The sequence below is a fragment of the Bufo bufo genome, chromosome 11 (genome assembly GCF_905171765.1).
Source record: "Bufo bufo chromosome 11, aBufBuf1.1, whole genome shotgun sequence".
Classification (NCBI taxonomy): domain Eukaryota; kingdom Metazoa; phylum Chordata; class Amphibia; order Anura; family Bufonidae; genus Bufo; species Bufo bufo.
In genome coordinates, this window is record NC_053399.1 from 21,702,566 (window position 1) to 21,721,846 (window position 19,281).

The following is a 19,281-nucleotide window of genomic DNA, read 5'->3' on the forward strand; positions in this document are numbered from 1 at the left end:
ATCCATCTTTTTAGGCAGGCCTATCACTTTTCATAAACTGACTCGTGTCCTGGATTCTGGTGACAGACAAGCCCTGGATACTGCAGTAGCATTACACTAAGGAATTACTTACCATGTCTGACTCCTAAAGGTCCATTTGCTCATTCATCAAGAGATAGCTGGCATCTTTCACATAGGCCAATTCCTGGGAAGCAGCGTTTCTACCAACGCTCATCCCCAATAATTGGCCTGATTATCGGTTCCTGTGTAAGGGCCCATCTCAGACATTGATGGCATATTGCTAGGATACAAGCAAAGTCAGATTGCAGTGCTCACCCGGCTGTTCAAAATCCAAGGGAGGCGCGGATAGACGTCAGGAACCAAGCGCCAAATGCAAAAAATCAAACAGAAGAAAAATCCAGCTTCCCAAGAAAAGTGATAATCTTTAATACATACTGTACGTGCCTTAAAAGCAGACATACAATACGTACATGTCGATGCGTTTCGGACCATGAGTCATGAGTAAGGGTCCACATTTTTGTGATCCGAAACGCATAGACATGTACGTATTGTATGTCGGCTTTTAAAAGGCACGTACAGCATGTATTAAAGATTATCACTTTTCTTGGGAAGCTGGATTTTTCTTCTGTTAGATTTTTTGCATATTGCTGGGATAAGCCATCAATGTCACATACATGCCGGTCCCACCACTGGGACCTGCTCCCATCTCCAGAACGGGGCCCCCAAAGTGAAGGCAAGCACAAAATGTATGCACAGCATGCTCTCCATTCATTTCCATTCAGAGTAAGGCTACATGCACACGACTGTGCCGTTTTTTGCGGATGCGCTAAAAACGGAAGCCGCACGTGTGCCTTCCGCAATTTGCGTAACGGAACGGGTGTCCCATTGTAGACATGCCTATTCTAGTCCGCAAAACGGACATGTTATATTTTTTTTGCGGGGCCACGGAACGGTGCAACGGATGCGAACAGCACACAGAGTGAACGGGTCCGCATCAGAGCCGCAAAAACTGCGGCTCGGATGCGGACCCAAACAACGGCCGTGTGCATGAGGCCTAAGGCTAGGGCTACACGATGACATTTGTTGTACAACGTCACGCAATATTTTTTGTAATGATAGTCAATGGTGTCACACTGCAACACAACAGTCACACATAATCCCTTCAAAGTTGGATTTTTGTGCGACTGTCCAACATGTCACAGTGCGACACCATTGACTATTACAAATAGTCCTAGCGATATGCCAAGATGGGAATACCTCTTTAATTTTGGCCTCAAAAGTAATTGAGTAAAAAGAGAAGTACTTGCCTTGCAGCCACGGCTCAGCTTCATGTATCTACGAGGAAGGAGCAGCACAAGAGTGTACACAGATCACTCCAGTACAGTAACCCCCGAATGTAGGATGCCGGAGTAAGAACATCCACAATGCACTTCTATAATTGCCTCTCAGTAGCCAATGCTCATGAAGCGAGGTAACATTCACCAGGAACAGTGACCTTTTCACAGAAATAGCGATTGCACTTTTCTTAAAATGTGCATTCCCACTTGGGACATTTACGGTAGATCCACAGGATAGGCCATAAATGTCCGATAGAAGTGGGTCACACTCAGCTATTTTTCGGAAGTGCTGCTGAAGTGCTCACGAGAGTATGATGGGGCCTGTGCTGGTGATAGCAGCAGGTCCCAGATGGGACAACCCCTTTAAAGGGAACCCGTCATCAACTTTATGCTACCCTCACTCAGAGCAGCATAAAGTCGTGATAGATGCGCTGCTCATGAGCATGTCAGTGGTTGCCGAGAACCAGCATCATAATCATTGCACGGCTGCCTCTCCATTCACCACAATGGGATTGCCAGAAATAGCTGAGCCAGAACTAGGCTATTTTCAGAACTCAAAAGTATTGTAGGGTGGCCATGCTTGCTTGTTGTCTGTGTTTGTTTTTTTAAGTATAGTGGCATGGAATTTTTTTTAAAAATCACCAAAATTCTGGGGCCTACAATACTTTGGAGTTCCGAAAATAGCCTAGTTCTGGCTCAGCTATTTCTGGCAATCCCATTGTGGTGAATGGAGAGGCAGCCGTGCATGCACAGTGTGCTCTCCATTCACGTCTATAGGAGTTCCAAAATTAGCCAAGCAGGCGTGCTATTTTCGGTGATCCCACAGTAGTGAATGGAGAGCGCATTTTGCATACACGGTCTCCTCTCCTTTCACAGAAATGGCAGAGCCAGCGTTCGGCTATTTTCGGAACTCCCAAAGTGAATGGAGGGTGGCGGTGCACACACAGTGCATTCTGGAGATAGAAGCAGCTCCAGAGGTGGGACCTGCACCTATCGGACATTGGTAGAATATCCTGGTGATCTGCCACCAAAGTCTGCGATAAGACAACCCCTTTAAAGACCCCCAATAGGCAAGTAACAACTTCCTGAATGAATGCCCGCGTGAATAATCATTCGATACTTACAATCGTTCCTGCAGAAATTATTTTCCATCATGTTTGGCCGCATATCTCCTGTTTACACGGTAAGGTGTCCTTCAGATCACTGGGTGTCTTTACATGTGGTGGCACTTGAGATGGATTTATTTCAATGTAATGCATAAACGGGCCTGGGATATTGGAACAGCTCATAAAGAGGTCTGAATAGGGGAGCACCCTTATGCTGTCCATATACTGTACCCTTATGGGTCATATGGACAGTGGTTATCTTTACGAGCCAACCCTTTTGAAATGGGCATCTGAAAACACCCTTGTATATTTAGGCTATGGACAGATTTGGGGGGGAAAAAAATTATATTATTACATTGTACTCATTTTGAGCTCAAAATCATTTTTTGCAATTGGTCTAATAAAAATGTTCAGTCTCATTCTCTGTACGGGGCAGAGATTCACTAGTAACAGGCTCCTTGTTCACACTGTGTTCCATCAGGCAGCTCAGCTGATGGCTCCTTATCTCTGATCTCCTAACAGCTCATAAACACTTATTATAGCTCAGTTTTTCATGGCCATTCTTCAACCAAATATGCATCCATTTTCTGGCAGTTTGTCCATTTTTAATGACCATTTTGCATCCATGTTTCATGGCTGTTAAAAATGGCCATGAAAAACTGATTAATTTCATATTTTTTTTTTATATAAGGATCCCAAACCCCACAGTGCCCTCAGTACACATATCCCCCGTAGTGGCCCTTACCAGTAATAATATCCCCCATAATGGCCCCCAGCAGTAATAATGTCTCCTACAGCGGCCCCCAGAAGTAGTAATGTCCCCCATGGTGGCCAATAATGTTCCCCATAGTGACCCCTGAAGTAATAATGTCCCCCCATAGTAGCCCATAATGTCCCCCACAGTGGCCCCAGCTGTAATGTTTCGTTTTACCAAAAAAAAAAAAAAAAAACTTGCTTCATCCATGCGCAGAGGCAGTCGCTCTTCTCTTCATTAAAAAAGGACCTGCCGAAGAACCTGTGCTCAGCGTGATGACGTCCCCGCACGCTCCCAGCATGAGCTCCCAGCATTTTCAATCAAGGGTGACTGCCTCTGCGCGTGCAAGTGGATGAGATGAGTATTTTTTTTTTTTATTAGTTAACCCCTAAAAGGCCATATTATCCTAAACGTACCTGTTTTTAACGGCAGTTAGACGGGAGCACTCCTGTCTAAGCGGACCCATTGATTTTAATGGGGTCCATCTGGCCATGAAAACAGCCAAAAATAGGACATGTTGTATTTTCTGACGGCTGCTAAAAAAAAAAAAAAAACAGCCATGTGAATAGCCCCATAGATAGACTGCAAGGATTCGGAAAAAGGCCGTGTGACGGCCATGGAAAAAAAAGAGGCATTTTTCCCCGGTCCCTTGCACGTAAGCTTGTGTCTTAAATAAGGGTTTATGAGCAGTTAGTAACTTAGAAATAAGGGTTATTATTACATGAGGGGCACAAAGTGAAAGCTAGATGCTCACTGCTAGGCTAAAACTTTATGCTGAAAAGGTTTAATAAAGACCAATTTAAGAAACAATTTTTAGCCCAAAATGAGTAAAATGCAATCATAAAAAAAATAAATAAAAAGGGTTCATAGCCTTTAAAGGAGGCCATTTACAAGCTGTACATTTTTTGTTTTCCAGTATTTTCACATGAAAATGACATAACATAAAATTGCAAACCTCTTCATGAGACGAACTGCGTCTACATAAGGAGCTATACAGTGGCGTTCTATGGGTGCGCGGCTCTCCGTGCTGTCAGCCTGACAAAGAAAACAAGTTATAATTTGCCGTCATGCATTATAAATGCTAATTAAACCCCCCCGACTGCTTCTGTTTACCCTGTAACGCGCTCGTACACAATAACTCACAGTAAATGGCTCGTTTGCTGCTGTATTCCCTTAATCGGCAGGACTGGGAGGCCATATAAATGATTTAAGTAACTTCCCGTCTAATAAATGTGTCGTCCGCTGCCTGTAAGGAAACGGCTAAACCCAAACTCTGAATGGTGATCGGTCGGTAATTATGTCTCTTGTATCCCAGGTGGAAAGACGCTGCGGCCATGAGCATTATCAAATACTAAAATAATTTATTTTCTAGTTACAAACCGACTTGCATTCATGCAAGTCTCTTCAGAATCACACAATACATGTATGTCACTTAACAAAGGTTGACATGAACTGATTTTCGTAACCATTACATATATCAACAAAGGTATTTTAAAGGGCATCTGTCAGCAGTTTTGTACCTATGACACTGGCTGACCTGTTACATGTGCGCTTGGCAGCTGAGGGCATCTGTGTTGGTCCCATGTTCATATGTGTCCACATTACTGAGAAGAATTATGTTTTAGTATATACAAATGAGCCTCTAGGAGCAACGGGGGCGTTGCTGTTACACCTAAAGGCTCTGCTCTCTCTGCACTTTGATTGACAGGTCCAGGCAGTGAAAATATTATGTCTGGCCCTGTCAATTAAAGTGCAGAAAGGCGCAGCAATTGCAGAGAAAGAGGAGCCTCTAGGTGTAATAGTAACGCCCCCGTTGCTCCTAGAGACTCATTTTTATATACGAAAACATCATTTTTCTCAGTAATGTGGGCACATATGAACAAGGGACCAACACAGATGCCTTCAGCTGCCAAGTGCACATGTAACAGGTCAGCCAGTTTCAAAGCTACAATTCTGCTGACAGATGCCATTTAGGGTCCATTCACACGTCCGGATCCGTTCCGCAATTTTGCGGACCCATTCATCTTTTAATGGGGCCGTGGAACAGAAGTGCGGATGCGGCCAGCGCACAGTGTGCTGTCCGCATCCGCACATCCATTCCGCAGCCCCGAAATAAAACAGAGCATGTCCTATTCTTGTCCACAGACACGGACAAGAAACGGCATTTCTATTGGGGTGCCGGCCATGTGCGGTCCGGTGTTTTGCGCATCCGCAATTTGTGGACCACAAAACACTTGCGGACGTCTGAATGGACCCTTAAAGGGGATCTTCCAGTTATATGACCCATCAAGGGCTCACGCACACGATGGTGATCATTCCGGGAAACAGTCCGTGTGACTGCTGGATCTCCTGGGTCCGACTGCAGCTCCCCTGAACTGACGGTATCCTAGTGTTTTATGATACAGTCAGTTCATATCGGATCTGGAATCTCTTGTACTGAACTCAACGCTCAGTACAAGAGATCTGCAATCCCATATGAACTGCACTAGATACAGTCAGTTCAGGGGAGCTGCACCATCCCCCCCCCCCCCCCCAAAAAAAAAAACTTCAGGTCCGGGTGAGTGCCAGGATTTCTCTTCTTTACTTCTGCATATGTTGGATAGACATTTTCGTAATCCTATACATTTCTGTAGAACAGCAGTAAACATGAATGTTCCAATTGAGTGACAGCAAGTAGAGATCTTGAAAAAGGTGAAGAACAAAACATTAACATAAAACTAGAAAAGCAGAATCTTATATGGCTACTCCCCTCGGGGCACTGAAGCATTCATTTGCATAAAGATACGTTGTTTTTTCAGTGGGAACAAGACAGATATAATTTTATTTTCATCAGCAGGAACAACACAACTAGGCATTATGCCTGGTTTGCTAGGGTTGATCCTGCTTATCTATGCTCTTTATTTGCAGGAGATTTGCTGCAGAAATTTCTTCTTCTGTCCCATTCATATTGTGCTTGCAGACACGGCAAACGTTTAGGAAATTTTCAGTTGTAGACACTTTACAGTAAATCGGTCCCATGTGACTATAGCCGTAGTAAAAGGCTAAGCGCAACTACAATTATATTTCTCGCGTAATCGCCGTTCCACATCTGGGTTTTGAAATCCAGCAAAAGGAACAGCCTGACGAAATGTACTGCATAGCACAGCTTTTATGCAAGAGAGCAACCGGATCCCATTATAAATCAATAGGGATCCGGCGGTGTGCGCACCATTAACCGGCTATGTACTCTGGCGGGCGGTTCCTCTGCCGCAACAGCCTGTCAACTTTCAAAAAGCAAGTGTGAAACGCAGCCTGTCAATGCTCAAAACGCAAAGAAGCCTAAACTAAAACAGCAAAAGTTTGGACAGACGAGAGGAAGGAAATCCAGATATCCACATATACGGTACCTGTCCACAGAGGTATCACCCTTACCCGTTCCAACACAGCACGAAATTTCCGCTGGGTCATGTGACTGCACTTTTAGCAGACAGCATTACGGTGGTTTCACACGCAGCATGTTACTGAAAAACGCAGACTTTTTTATGGCATTTGTGTGCATTTTTTTTTTTTTCTTTTAACCAAAAATGAAGCAACCAGATGTTAAAGATGAAGCACATTACATACAAAGTGGGCGACTGATCAAAGATTTACACCGGTCTTAGAAATCTCCTGCGCTGCCGGAGGATGTGACCGATTTATGACAAGGCGCAGGGCAGGGTCATAAATTAGGTGCATCCTCTGACAGTCCGTGCACCGGATTAAAATTTATAGCAGGTCGGAGCTGCCATAGATTTCTGGCTTCATTTGCGCCTAAAAACGGGCACAAATGTAGATAAATGTGGCGGCCCCGACCATTACCTGTCGCTCCCTCTTTTCAGAAGGTGGCGAGGGCGGCTTAGAAATGTCTCAAGTCTCATTTAAAAAGTTGCAAGGAGCAGTGGGGCGAATCTATTTCCCGCAGTGTGTTTTGGTCTGTGCAGTTTTGGTGGCTTTTGTTGGGATGAATGAATGAATGAATTTTTTTTATGGATGTTTTACCATAGGCTTCTATGCAAAACTTGGGGAAAAAATAAAATAAAAAATAATGCAGACAGTGACACTAAAATAAAAACGGGACCAAAGGTCGCTTGTCATGAAAATCACTTGAAATTCATGGTATTTTTTTAAAAGTGCTGAAAAAACATGTATGGGAAAGAAATCTTAAAGGGGTTGTGCGGCAATATATATTCATGACCTATCCTCGGTATAAGTCATCAATAGAGAAGAGCGAATCGAAGTGGACAAAGTGGAATTAGATTCGAATTTCCTCACGCTTCGCGGTAAAGAATCGCATTTTTTCCTAAAATGGCTGCTGCATGTGTGAGGACCAGGCGGGATCACCCATAATGCCGTGCATGCAGCCAGCCAGCAGCCCTGTGATGTCACAGCCCTATAAATAGCCTCAGCCATCTTGGATTCTGCCATTTTCCAGTGTGCTTAGTGCAGGGAGAGACCTCAGCAGGCGCTAGGGACAGTGCTAGGAAAAAACTAATTGTGCTAAAAAAGGAGGAATCATTCCACAGTATTGAAGCAGAACAGGGTTCAGTCGGGGAGGTTACAGCCTGGGTAATGGGAACAATCCTATTACACCTTGCTGCACTGACTGCGGATCCAATTGCCATTATACAGCTCTGTAATTCCAGCAAACCGTTCTTGTTATTGGGGTACAAGTGCTGTGTGATACAGCCATTAACAGGGTTTATTACAAGGAAATATTTCTGCGTATTTGCCCTTGTGCGGTGCAGTTATATGTTCTAAAGCATCTTTTGACTTGTATTAGTGGGAAAAAAGGGGCTTATTAGCCATTGTGTGGTGAAGTGTGAAAATGACAAACCTTTTTGTTGTGTATTAGTAGCAAAAGAAAAATATATTTGCCTTTCAGTGGTGCAGTTATATGTTCTGAAGCCCTTTTGGTGTGTATTAGTGGGGAAAAAGAAAAAGGGCTTATTAGCCGTTGAGTGTTGAAGTGAGAAAATTACAGCCCTTTTTTGGTGTGTATTAGTGGGGAAAAAAAAAATATTTGCCGTTCAGCGGTGAAGTTCCATTGTACTACAGCCATTTACAGGGTGTATTAATAGGATAGATACGTACGTCCTATTAGCCGTTCTGCGGTGAATTGTGATTGTTGTGTTTATTTTTTTGGGGTGTATTAATAGGAAAAAGAATACGGGAAAATTGATGGGCGATTGTAGACTTTCTTCTGTATGAACCGAATTACGTCAATTAGCCATTCAGTGGTGAAATTTGTTTGTGATACAGCCTTATTTCAGAAAATCGGTCGGTAACTGTAACTATAGTCAAGGAAAATATAAGTCCTTTATGGTCCACTGGGTGAATGTGGTTCCTGCCCAGCCACACTAGCAACACTTGGCCAGGTGACGCCGCTTCCACCTCCACGTTTTCAAGCCGTTGGTCCTGCTACAATGCCCGCCTCTACCTCATCCTCCACTGCAGGGACAATTCACAGTGTTCGTCCAGCATACAACATGTGCAGGGCATGGCGATGTCACACTGTTCTACATCTCGTTTGCCTGGGCGAACGGAGTCACACAGCTCAGTGTCCTTCATCAAGAAATCGAATCCTGGCTTTCTCCGCGACAACTCAAAATTGGAACCATGGTGACCGACAACGGTAAGAACATGGTGTCAGCGCCGCGTCAAGGAGGGCTGAGCCATGCGCCCTGCATGGCACACGTGTTCAATATGGTTGTCAAGCGGTTCATGAAGTCTTCCACCCATCTGCAAGACATCCTAAAAATGGCCAGGAAACTTTGCATGCACTTCAGCCACTCGTACACCGCAAAGCACACCCTCCTTGAGCTGCAGAACTTCCTCCCCTGACATAGGCTGATATGCAACGTTTCCACCCGTTGGAATTCCACCCTCCATATGTTGGACCGACTATACGAACAGAGAAAGGCCATAAACGATTTCTTGATGATCCAAGCAGACAGGAGTACTCCCCTGTGTAACTTTGATGTCAGCCAGTGGCAGCTCATGCGCGACACCTGCCGTTTGCTCAGGTCCTTTGAGGAGGCCACGTTATTCGCCAGGAATACGGGATGAACAACGTCATTCCACTGCTTCATGTCCTGGAGCAGATGCTGGTCAGGGGACTGGAGCCGTGGCGCTTAGAAAGATGGCGGCAGAGTTTGATACATTTGTCTGTTAAGATCTCTGTTTACAGTCAGTGAACGGCAACATCATTTATCGCAAGGATATGCTAACACCTACCGATGGGGTCTTAACCCCCAGAAGTAGGTCATCGGCACGAAGGAGCAGTCATTCTCACAGCTCGAGGTATCCTTCCAGAAGTTTGACCTCTGCACGTCGACAGTCTGCAATGCGAAACTTGTCTAAAAGAAAAATCCCGCAGTGCATCCCCTTGGAGGAAACTCTTGATCCGGCACAGGCTGCTTCTCATACACCAGACTGAAAGAGTATTCCCAGCACCTGTCTGCCCACATAGCTGCCGAGGAGCAGAAGGGTCTTGCCATTGAAGTGGGCTCAGAGCTGAACCTAAAAGCCAAATTTTCCTGTTTACCTGGATTCAAAGGAAAGGACAGAGATCCACTGGCTGTGCTCATACAGATTTTATCCAAGCCTCCACACTCACCAAGGCAAGCACAGAGGAGCGGATTGTGTGGACAGGTTGGTTCTGCGGGACGTACACAGAGGACGATCTATTGGAGGTGTTACCTAGACATCTTACATGTCTTAGACATGATCCCCACAGTGCTTACTACATGTTATACCGCTTCTGACCGTTCTGTTACAGCAGCTGTGAGACCTGCACATACTAAGGCTTGTTTATGAAGATTTTCGGGTGTTGCCTGTAACGACCAGTGACCTTCCAGCTGTGATTGTGTAGTCTGCACTGTAAGAATGAGCTGGAGTCGGCTTGTTTGCTGGATTGTCCTCCAGTAATCAGCCATAACCCCATACAATTCACGATCAATAAGCATTACCATCGTGGTCACCCCGACACTGGTTGTCATTCCATTCTGGTGTAGGAAAAGTCCTATCATTGGTGGCTCAGTGCGCCCAGTATCGAAAAAATGCAGATACGATACCGGGACAAAAGTATCGATAGGGTATCGAAATTTCGATACCCGCAACAACCCTAGTAGCGACAAATACTCACTCCATTCACTTGAATGGAGCAAGTACTTGTAATTACACTACACCGCCGCTGCAGAGGATAATGCACATAGGCAGGGGAGTAGCGAATGGCTCATGGGCCCTGGTGCAAGAGTTCAGCTTGGGGCTCCCCTTCCCTCAGTGCTTTGTGGCCAGGGGCAGGAAGCACAAGGCCTTCGTGCTGCCCGAGGCAAAAATTGAAACGTTACCCTCCTGAGCCAGAGGTGTGACTTGACCAGCATGCACTTTCTATAATACTGGTGTCTTCTTATGCACCACAAGGGTCTTTGGGCCCCCTCAGGCTCCTGGGCCTGGTAGCGACTGCTACCTCTGCACCCCCTATAGCTACGCCCCTGCACATAGGGTAATGAACAGGAAGCAGCGCTCATATGGAACACCACCTCCTCTTCAAACAGCTGATCAGCGGGAGTGTTGAGTGTAGGACCCCCCACTGATCAGATATTGATCGCGAGGATAGGTCATCAATATACATTGCCGCACAACCCCTTTAAGCTTGATTTACATGTCAGATTTCAGCATGTCCAATCCTTATATTCTTGGAGAGGTGTCTGGAGGGGACAGAGGTGTCGTCAGAGAGGTCTCCCCTCTCCCCATTCAGAACACGTGGTGGGCATTTCAAGACAAAATGCCATCAGTCAAACGAGCGTTTTCTGACAGCCATCTACAATGACCGGCTGTACACACATACAATCAGGGAGAAAGAGCAACTGATTGCAAGATAAACTTATAATCAGGACTGACTACGGGATGGGAAGTCCTAACATGGCAGAGCCATATATTTTTTCGACACATCGTTGGTCAGCAGTTGCTCTGCTGGGCAAAAGAGCATGAACAAATGAACGACCAACCATAAAAAAAAAAAAAAAAAAAAAAAAAAAAAATGCTTCATAGCCGTGGTCGCAATATCCAGAGTGAAAGGTCAAATGGTTTTCTAACCATCTCCTGTATACATTCGTGTTACCAGCAGAACCATGTCACCATGTGCCGGAGCAATAACCAACGGTTAATGTTAAATCTCTTTTTCTACATGGCCTTCGGTGCTTTCTAGAGACCATCATCAGCTGAGTGTGACCGATCGGCTCAAATCATTGCAAAATGCTGCCGCAACTTTTCCAGGAGTTGATGACTTTCCACGTGGTCAGGAAACGCAGCTGTCGACTTCTGAGCGGCGATGTAGCTGCTCTGGAGGTCTCCAATCTGCAAGACAAGGTGGCAAGGGGTTAAAGGGTTCTCTGCTATTTTACACAAAGCAAACGAGGTCTATGGAGGCAACCACATAAAAAAAAAAAAAAAAAAAAACAGAATGTTGACCCTTTCCGTGCCAAAGCAGTTGTGTAAAAACCAAAATCGCCACAACTGAATACAAAAAGGCCATAGTGGAGAATTTGGATGCAGACCTACCTGTCAACGCCCAAAAACCAAGACACATTATGAACCACTCGAAAAATCCATGCAAAGCTAGGTCCCTCTACAAGTTTAGGTTATGAAAGGGAAGAAGATGTTGTATGAGCTAGATGCAATCTAAACAGTACAAATACATGCTCACCTTGTCAGAGAGGCAGGCAAAGTTGAAATGCGGCTCGTACATGTGAGGGGCAAGGGCAGAAGATGTCTGTAGGAGAGCTCGGGCCTGCAATAAAAAAAAAGGAGACTATAATACACTGGGCACATTTACTAAAGTATTAATAGTATATGTAACGTGAAAGGACATGCACTCTGCATTCTGAAATCCAGAAATGGAATAAACGCCTGATAAATTTATACCAAACGCGTTTCGGGGTCTTATCCTGACTCCATCAGTGGACCATTGATGAAGGAGTCAGGATAAGACCCCAAAACGCGTTTGGCAAAATTTGGATAATACCCGCACCTATATATGATGGACTACTAATACCATAATCCTTTGGAAGCGCTTCCAATCTATATGCACAGTCCCTTATGCAAGATTCATCCGCTACAGCACGACTACTAACACGTGGCCCGCTACATCACAGACGCCGCACTCACAAGGTTCTCAGAGTACGTACGCTAAGGAGACGTAACAGAGACGGCCGAAGCGGCTCAAGACGCCGAGACCGGTAACTGCGGTCACAGTGCTGGTGCTACGTGGGACGCCACAGTTAGCTCAGTGGAACACTGGACCGCTTCTGTCTGTTTATGCGGCTATACCCACGTCTGTAAATGATGCCAGTGTAGCTGATGCTGAGAGTATGTGGAGGGATGCTACATTACTTCAACTGACTGTCTATTGAAGGACATTATTTACACGGGACCGCAATTTGCATATCAACTACCCGACTACCATTGCCGTACCTATTTGATTATCATTATTGGGATTTTTTTTAATGAGAAATATATGGTGATATCAGCCGATAGACTACCTTAATATCGATCCACTTCATCAGTTTCAGCCATTCTTGTGTTTGGATGTTCACCAGGGGCAAAAACTGAGTTGTATTCATATGTAAATGAGGGCTCGCAAGTGCCCAGGGGTGGCAAGTGCCCGGGCAGCTCGTCCGTCTTCTCACATAACCCCTCCCCAGCCTGTTGCTTGGCCCGCCATGTAAGCCTCTTACGTCGTCCAGTGTACTGGCCGATATCCCGCCAGCGCATGCGCACTGTGATGACCATTGTGGGCAGCAGCATCATTCCATGCAGTGCGCATGCGCGGGCGGGATATCGGCCAGTACACTGGACGACGTAAGAGGCTTACATGGCGGGCCAAGCAACAGGCTGGGGAGGGGTTATGTGAGAAGACGGACGAGCTGCCCGGGCACTTGCCGCCCCTGGGCACTTGCGAGCCCTCATTTACATATGAATAAAAAATAAATAAAAAAAACCTCTGTTTTTGCCCCTGGTGAACATCCAAACAAAAAGGTACCATCTGACTGATCTATAGTTATGCTACAGTGCTATGTAAGTGGTCTATAAGGGCAAATTGTAGTGACAGACTCCCTTTAACCAAACATTGCCATACCCCAATTATATGGTTTATAACCCTATTTTATTAGTAATACATTGTTGCGGTCTTTTTTTTATTTTACTATCTGTTACACCTTATCGCAGGATTTGCTTGATGTTTTATTTTTATTTTTTTTTGCTTGCCTTTTTGGTTCTATAATAAATTTACATCTATTGATATATACTATCAGGCGTTTATTCCATTTCTGGATTTTTGAATGTAGAGTGCCTGTCCTTTCCCATTACATATTACTATTAATTATTTTATTTGACTGGGTGAGTCATACGGCTTGAGCACCTTTTTTTCACGATAGCGGGGGATGTAGCCACTTTTCCTACTAAATTTTACGAAAGTGTTTGCGCGTGGTTTTAGGCTAATAAAATTCTGATTTAGGCAGTCTTATATTACTACTGAAATTCCTCCTGTTTTGGGGCCTTTTGTGCCTCATACCACTATTTTGATTTTTTTAGACTAGAAGTTTTCTAACTTTTGCGACTTTTTTCCCAACCTATTTATGTAGGCGCGCCTTTTTTTGTGTGCCCGAATTGGTCGCAAAAACAATCTAATTTCTAAACCACTCCGGGGCTGGCGTACCTTTCTTCGTCTGGTTTCAGTGGTTCTTGCTGCATTAAAAGTCGCACTTTCCAGGAGACATGGGAACAAAGATGCGACTTTTTTCATGCGGAAATAAATTGGACCAGAATAAGTGAATATGAACCTGTCTAACTGAAAAAACAACCACCAGAGGTCAGATTAATAAGAATATGCACAGTCTATATCAACAGCTGTGCGACTTTTAATAAATTCTCTGCAAAAGAAAGACCGCAGAATAAAATACGCCGCTCTAAATTTTATGGCCAAAAAAAGGTGAGCTTGATAAATGTGCCCCACTGCACACCGAAAGAGTTAAAAAAAAAAAAATGCAGGAAATTGCCATGAAGAGTCTGAGACTGACCTGCTCAATATGATTTTTACGCATTTCCAGTACTGCGAGATTATTGTACGCTTCGGCATGGTCATTGTTATTGCCCAAAGTCAGCTTAAAGCACTGGTAAGCCAGATTCAGGTCTCCAATGCCCTAAATCAAATACAGAAGAAAGGAAACATCACATAACAGCAATTACGTAAAAACCAATACCTGCGGCTACATAGGATTTATCCATGTTAGAGAGGAGTGGCGGGTAGCGCAAGAACAAGGACTGGCAAGTACTAATGGTGCACTGTGCAGCCAACTCTAGGATGCCCATATATCGGCAGAACAGAGGTCTCCTGTGGAACTCCAGAAAGGAGCAGATGAGGTGGGGAGGTGGACATGCATGTGGGAAATCTTAATTGCATTTTTATAGGAGTAGTCACTCACTGGGGGTCATTTACAAACATTTTTACGCCAGTTGTTTGAGAAAAAAGTAGTAGGAATAGCTCACTCTTATGTGACAGGGAACAGGTGCTCTAGTCCAAATGGCTGTATCACCCGTACAGAGAAAAATATTGGAATTACTTGTAAATTGTGGACTGGCACTCTGTATGTGTGGCTTCAAATGAATACACAATAATTATGGTGATCACACTCAAATTTAATAAATGAAAAACAAATCGTAATGACACTATAAAAAACTATTAAAAATTCATAAACACATCAAACAAACATATGCATGCTCACACATATTAAATATTGTAGGAAAAATACGTCATAAATCGTATATGCAGGTAGTTCCTAAAATAAATGAGGGTAATTTTCTGATGAGACTGAACTAACCCCTTCCTTACCCCTTCCTCGCAATGCGGTAGGTGAACGTATTGCACCCGCACTGAATCCTGACCCATTCATTTCAATGGGGCTTTTCAGATGAGCGGTGATTTTCACGCATCACTTGTGCGTTTCGTGGAAATAAATAAATAAAATAAAATAAAATCGCAGCATGCTCTATATTCTGCGTTTTTCACGCAACGCAGGCCCCATAGAAGTGAATGGGGTTGCGTGAAAATCGCAAGCATCCGCAAGCAAGTGCGGATGCGGTGCGATTTTCACGCACGGTTGCTAGGAGACGATTGGGATGGAGACCCGATCATTATTATTTTCCCTTATAACATGGTTATAAGGGAAAATAATAGCATTCTGAATACAGAATGCAAAGTAAAACAGCGCTGGAGGGGTTAAAAAAATAATAATAATTTAACTCACCGTAGTCCACTTGATCGTGCAGACCGGCATCTCCTTCTGTCTCCTTTGCTGAACAGGACCTGTGGTGAGCATTCATTACATGAACAGGACCTTTGGTGACGTCACTCCGGTCATCACATGATCCATCACATGATCTTTTACCATAGTGATGGATCATGTGATGACCGGAGTGACGTCACCAAAGGTCCTGTTCAGCAAAGGAGACAGAAGGAGATGCCGGTCTGCACAATCAAGTGGACTAAGGGGAGTTAAAATTATTATTATTATTATTATTTTTTAACCCCTCCAGCGCTGTTTTACTATGCATTCTGTATTCAGAATGCTATTATTTTCCCTTATAACCATGTTATAAGGGAAAATAATACAATCTACAGAACACTGATCCCAAACCCGAACTTCTGTGAAGAAGTTCGGGTTTGGGTACCAAACATGCACGATTTTTCTCATGCGAGTGCAAAACGCATTACAATGTTTTGCACTCACGCGGAAAAATCCCGGGTGTTCCCATAACGCACCCGCAAATTTTCCCGCAACGCCCGTGTGAACTTAGCCTTACTGTTCTGCTACTCTGCTGCTCTTTGACTAACCTGCCATGCGGCGAAGGTGACATCACAATTACAAATGACAGACCGCTCGTGCCCATATATTCTCTGCCTCACAGCAGATTTCCAGAGTCGAGGGCATTGATGAAGCAGCTGCAATAAGTCTTACACAAACTTAGCCCTGGCTTTAGGGAGCGGGTACTGAATAATTGAAGAGACTATTTAATCTGGCATCAGCAGATCATTGGTCATGCTTCAGATCCTCTGTGCAGAAGACAAAGGTTTATCATGATGGATAGTGGTTAATTAGCGTAAATCTTTAAAAGGTGAACACTAATAGGTGCAGTGAAGGTAAGCATCAAGCCAGATGGAAAGGCCATATGTGGCCAAAAGCTGTATGGCAATGCAAGCTACAGCGGTTATGAAATAGATCATTAAGAATTGATTACTTCTTATTCATTGTCAATGGCCGTGTGGTTTCGCAGGTTAACTGTGCAGCCATTAACAATGGAAGATCCACTTATCTGTCCATAGTGATCCTTGGCCAGTATAAGGCTACTTTCACACTAGCGTTTACATTTTACAGTATTGAGATCCGTCATAGGGTCTCAATACCGGAGAAAAATGCTTCTGTTTTGTCCCCATTCATTGTCAATGGGGACAAAACATAACTGAACAGAACGGAGCGCTCCAAAATGCATTCCGTTCAGTTTGGTTGCGTTGCCATAGCGTAGAGCAAAACTCAGCAATCTGCGGTTTTCTTTCAGTCCTGGGATGCAGAGCAAAAACGGATCCGGCATGACCCACAATGCAAGTCAATGGAGACGGATCAGTTTTCTTGGACATAATAGAAAATGGATTCGTCCTCCATTGACTTTCAATGGAGTTCATGACGGATCCGTCTTGGCTATGTTAAAGATAATACAACCGGATCCATTCATAACGGATGCAGATGGTTGTATTATCAGTAACTGAAGCGTTTTTGCTGATCCCTACCAGATCAGGCAAAAACGCAAGTGTGAAAGTGGCCTTACACAGCGTCTAATTCTGCAGATCTCACTCTTGCTTGGAAACTGGTGAAGTCAGGTCAATTTCCGCATGGAAAAAAATAAGCAAAATGTACATGAGATTTGTGTCATCTCGTTCACTTTGCTGGTACTGTATTATACTGCGGTTTTACTGTGTGAGAACTGTGCCTAACCCGCAAGGTGTGCAGGCAGCCCAAGAAGTTCTGTTTAGTGAATTTAGAAAGTTTATAAAAAAAAATTTGTAGACAAAAATCCACACAGTTAGGGCTCATGCACACAAAGTTTTTTTGCGTTCCGTACACTGGCCATATTTTGATTCCGTATACGGAACCATTCATTTTAATGGGTCCGCAAAAGATGCGGATAGCAATCTGTGTGCGGTCCGCATCCGTTGCTCCGTTCCGTGGCCCTGCAAAAATTATAAGGCATGTCCTATTCTTGTCAGTTTTGGGGACAAGAATAGGCATTTCTATAATGGATCTCCTGTTCCGTTCCACAAATTGCGCAAGGCACACGGGCGGCATCAGTTCTTTTGCGGATCCGCAATTTTCGGACCGCAAAAAACGGCACTGTCGTGTGCATGAGCCCTTACCAAGAGAATAACATGACAGGGTTAGTCTCAGCCAGGTTACATAGTTTGGGTTCGGCAAAAGAATGCATAAAAAAAAAAAAAAAAATGGCGTGGAGTTTCTGCATCAACATATCGAGGGTCATTTACTAACATCCACGTCACTTGGGAGTTGTTGGGAGCGAAGATAGGCCCCAGTAAATTTACTAACACTTTCACCTGGAAACAGGCATAACTGTGGCGAAAAACTACTCCACTCAGGAAGTGGAGTCATTTTTTTACTCAATGCGTAGGGACTGCCCGAGGAGGCGCCTAACTTCAAAAAATGGCGCGGCATGCGTTGAATGCTGGTCTTTGTAAATGACCCCATCCACTGTTCTGCTGCAAAGTAAAATAATTTCAAATCACACACAGCAAACTTGAGTTACATTCATTAATTCCTTGCTGAAAGGAGAAGCAGCATAAACACAGTTAGGGCCCATTCACATGACCGCATATTTGTGTCCACATCGGTTCCGCAATTTCAATGGCGCCACAAAAAATGCGGACAGCACACAGTGTGCTGTCCGCATCCGTACTACAGTTCCGTGGCCCGGCAAAAAAGATAAAACATGTCCTATTCTTGTCTAAAATTGCGGACAAGAGTAGGCATTTCTATCATGGGGCTGGCAATTTTGTTCCGTAAAATGCGGAATGCACGCGGCCGGTATCCGTGGTTTGTGAATCTGCAATTTGCGGATAGCAAAAATGGATACAGTCGTCTAAATGATGCATTTTTTTTGCCTCATCCAAAACACAGCCCTGCTGCGACGTGTGGCAGCACCCTTATAGAGTCTATACATGGTTCAGAATCAATCGACAATTAGGAATTTCAGATTGCAGCAGTCTTTAAGGGTGCCTGCACATGATGCAGTTTACGTGCATTTTTTTTCCTTAAGGATTTTCATGAGGAACAACCTCGGGGTCATACAGTACCAGCAAAAGTATACGAGATTAGACAACCCTCATGTACACTTTGCTTTTTTTTTCCTCCTTAGGTGCAGAAACTGACCTGCTATGCGGATTTTGAAATCTGCAGGATATCAATTGTTGTTGCGTTTTTCTTGTGCCGATTTCTCCCTTTACAATGGAAGGGCGAGATCTGCAGAAAAGCTGCACATAAAAAAAAAAGAGGGGCTAAAAATACACAAAAAAGTGATTAATAGCGTGGATTTATGTGCTTTTTTGGTTCAGTTTTGGTGCAAATTTTCTGCACATAAATCTGCACTGTGCGCAGCCACCCTAAGGGCTTTTCTGTAACGTACTCCTCGCAAAATAAAACATTCTGCATTTGCCCCAAAAGGCTTAGGCCTCATGCACACGACCGTAATTAGTTTCCGTGTCCGATCCGGTTTTTTTGCGGATAGGATGCACACCGTGTGCTGTCCACATCAGTATGTCCGTTCCGTTGCTCCGCAAAAAAAAAAATAGTGCATGTCCTATTTTTTTCTAGTTTGCAGACAAGGATAGGCATTCGTACAATGGATCCGCAAAAAAAACGGATGCCATACGGAACGTCATCCTTTTTTTTGGCGGATCCGCAATTTGCGGACCGCAAAACACATACGGTCGTGTGCATGTAGC

At 44.2% G+C, this 19,281-nt stretch overlaps 1 protein-coding gene across 1 annotated transcript in view; it reads right to left on the minus strand.

Moving 5' to 3' along the window:
- Positions 1 to 10,826: 10,826 nt before the first annotated feature.
- TTC8 (tetratricopeptide repeat domain 8) overlaps positions 10,827 to 19,281 on the minus strand; it is a 31,179-nt gene continuing 22,724 nt past the window's right edge. The window contains exons 12-14 of the mRNA XM_040411580.1: positions 14,294 to 14,416; positions 11,923 to 12,006; positions 10,827 to 11,573 (exon numbers count right to left, since the gene is read on the minus strand). Coding sequence (XP_040267514.1) covers positions 11,457 to 11,573; positions 11,923 to 12,006; positions 14,294 to 14,416 — 324 coding nt within the window. The 3' untranslated portion in view covers positions 10,827 to 11,456. The remainder of the gene's footprint in view (positions 11,574 to 11,922; positions 12,007 to 14,293; positions 14,417 to 19,281) is intronic.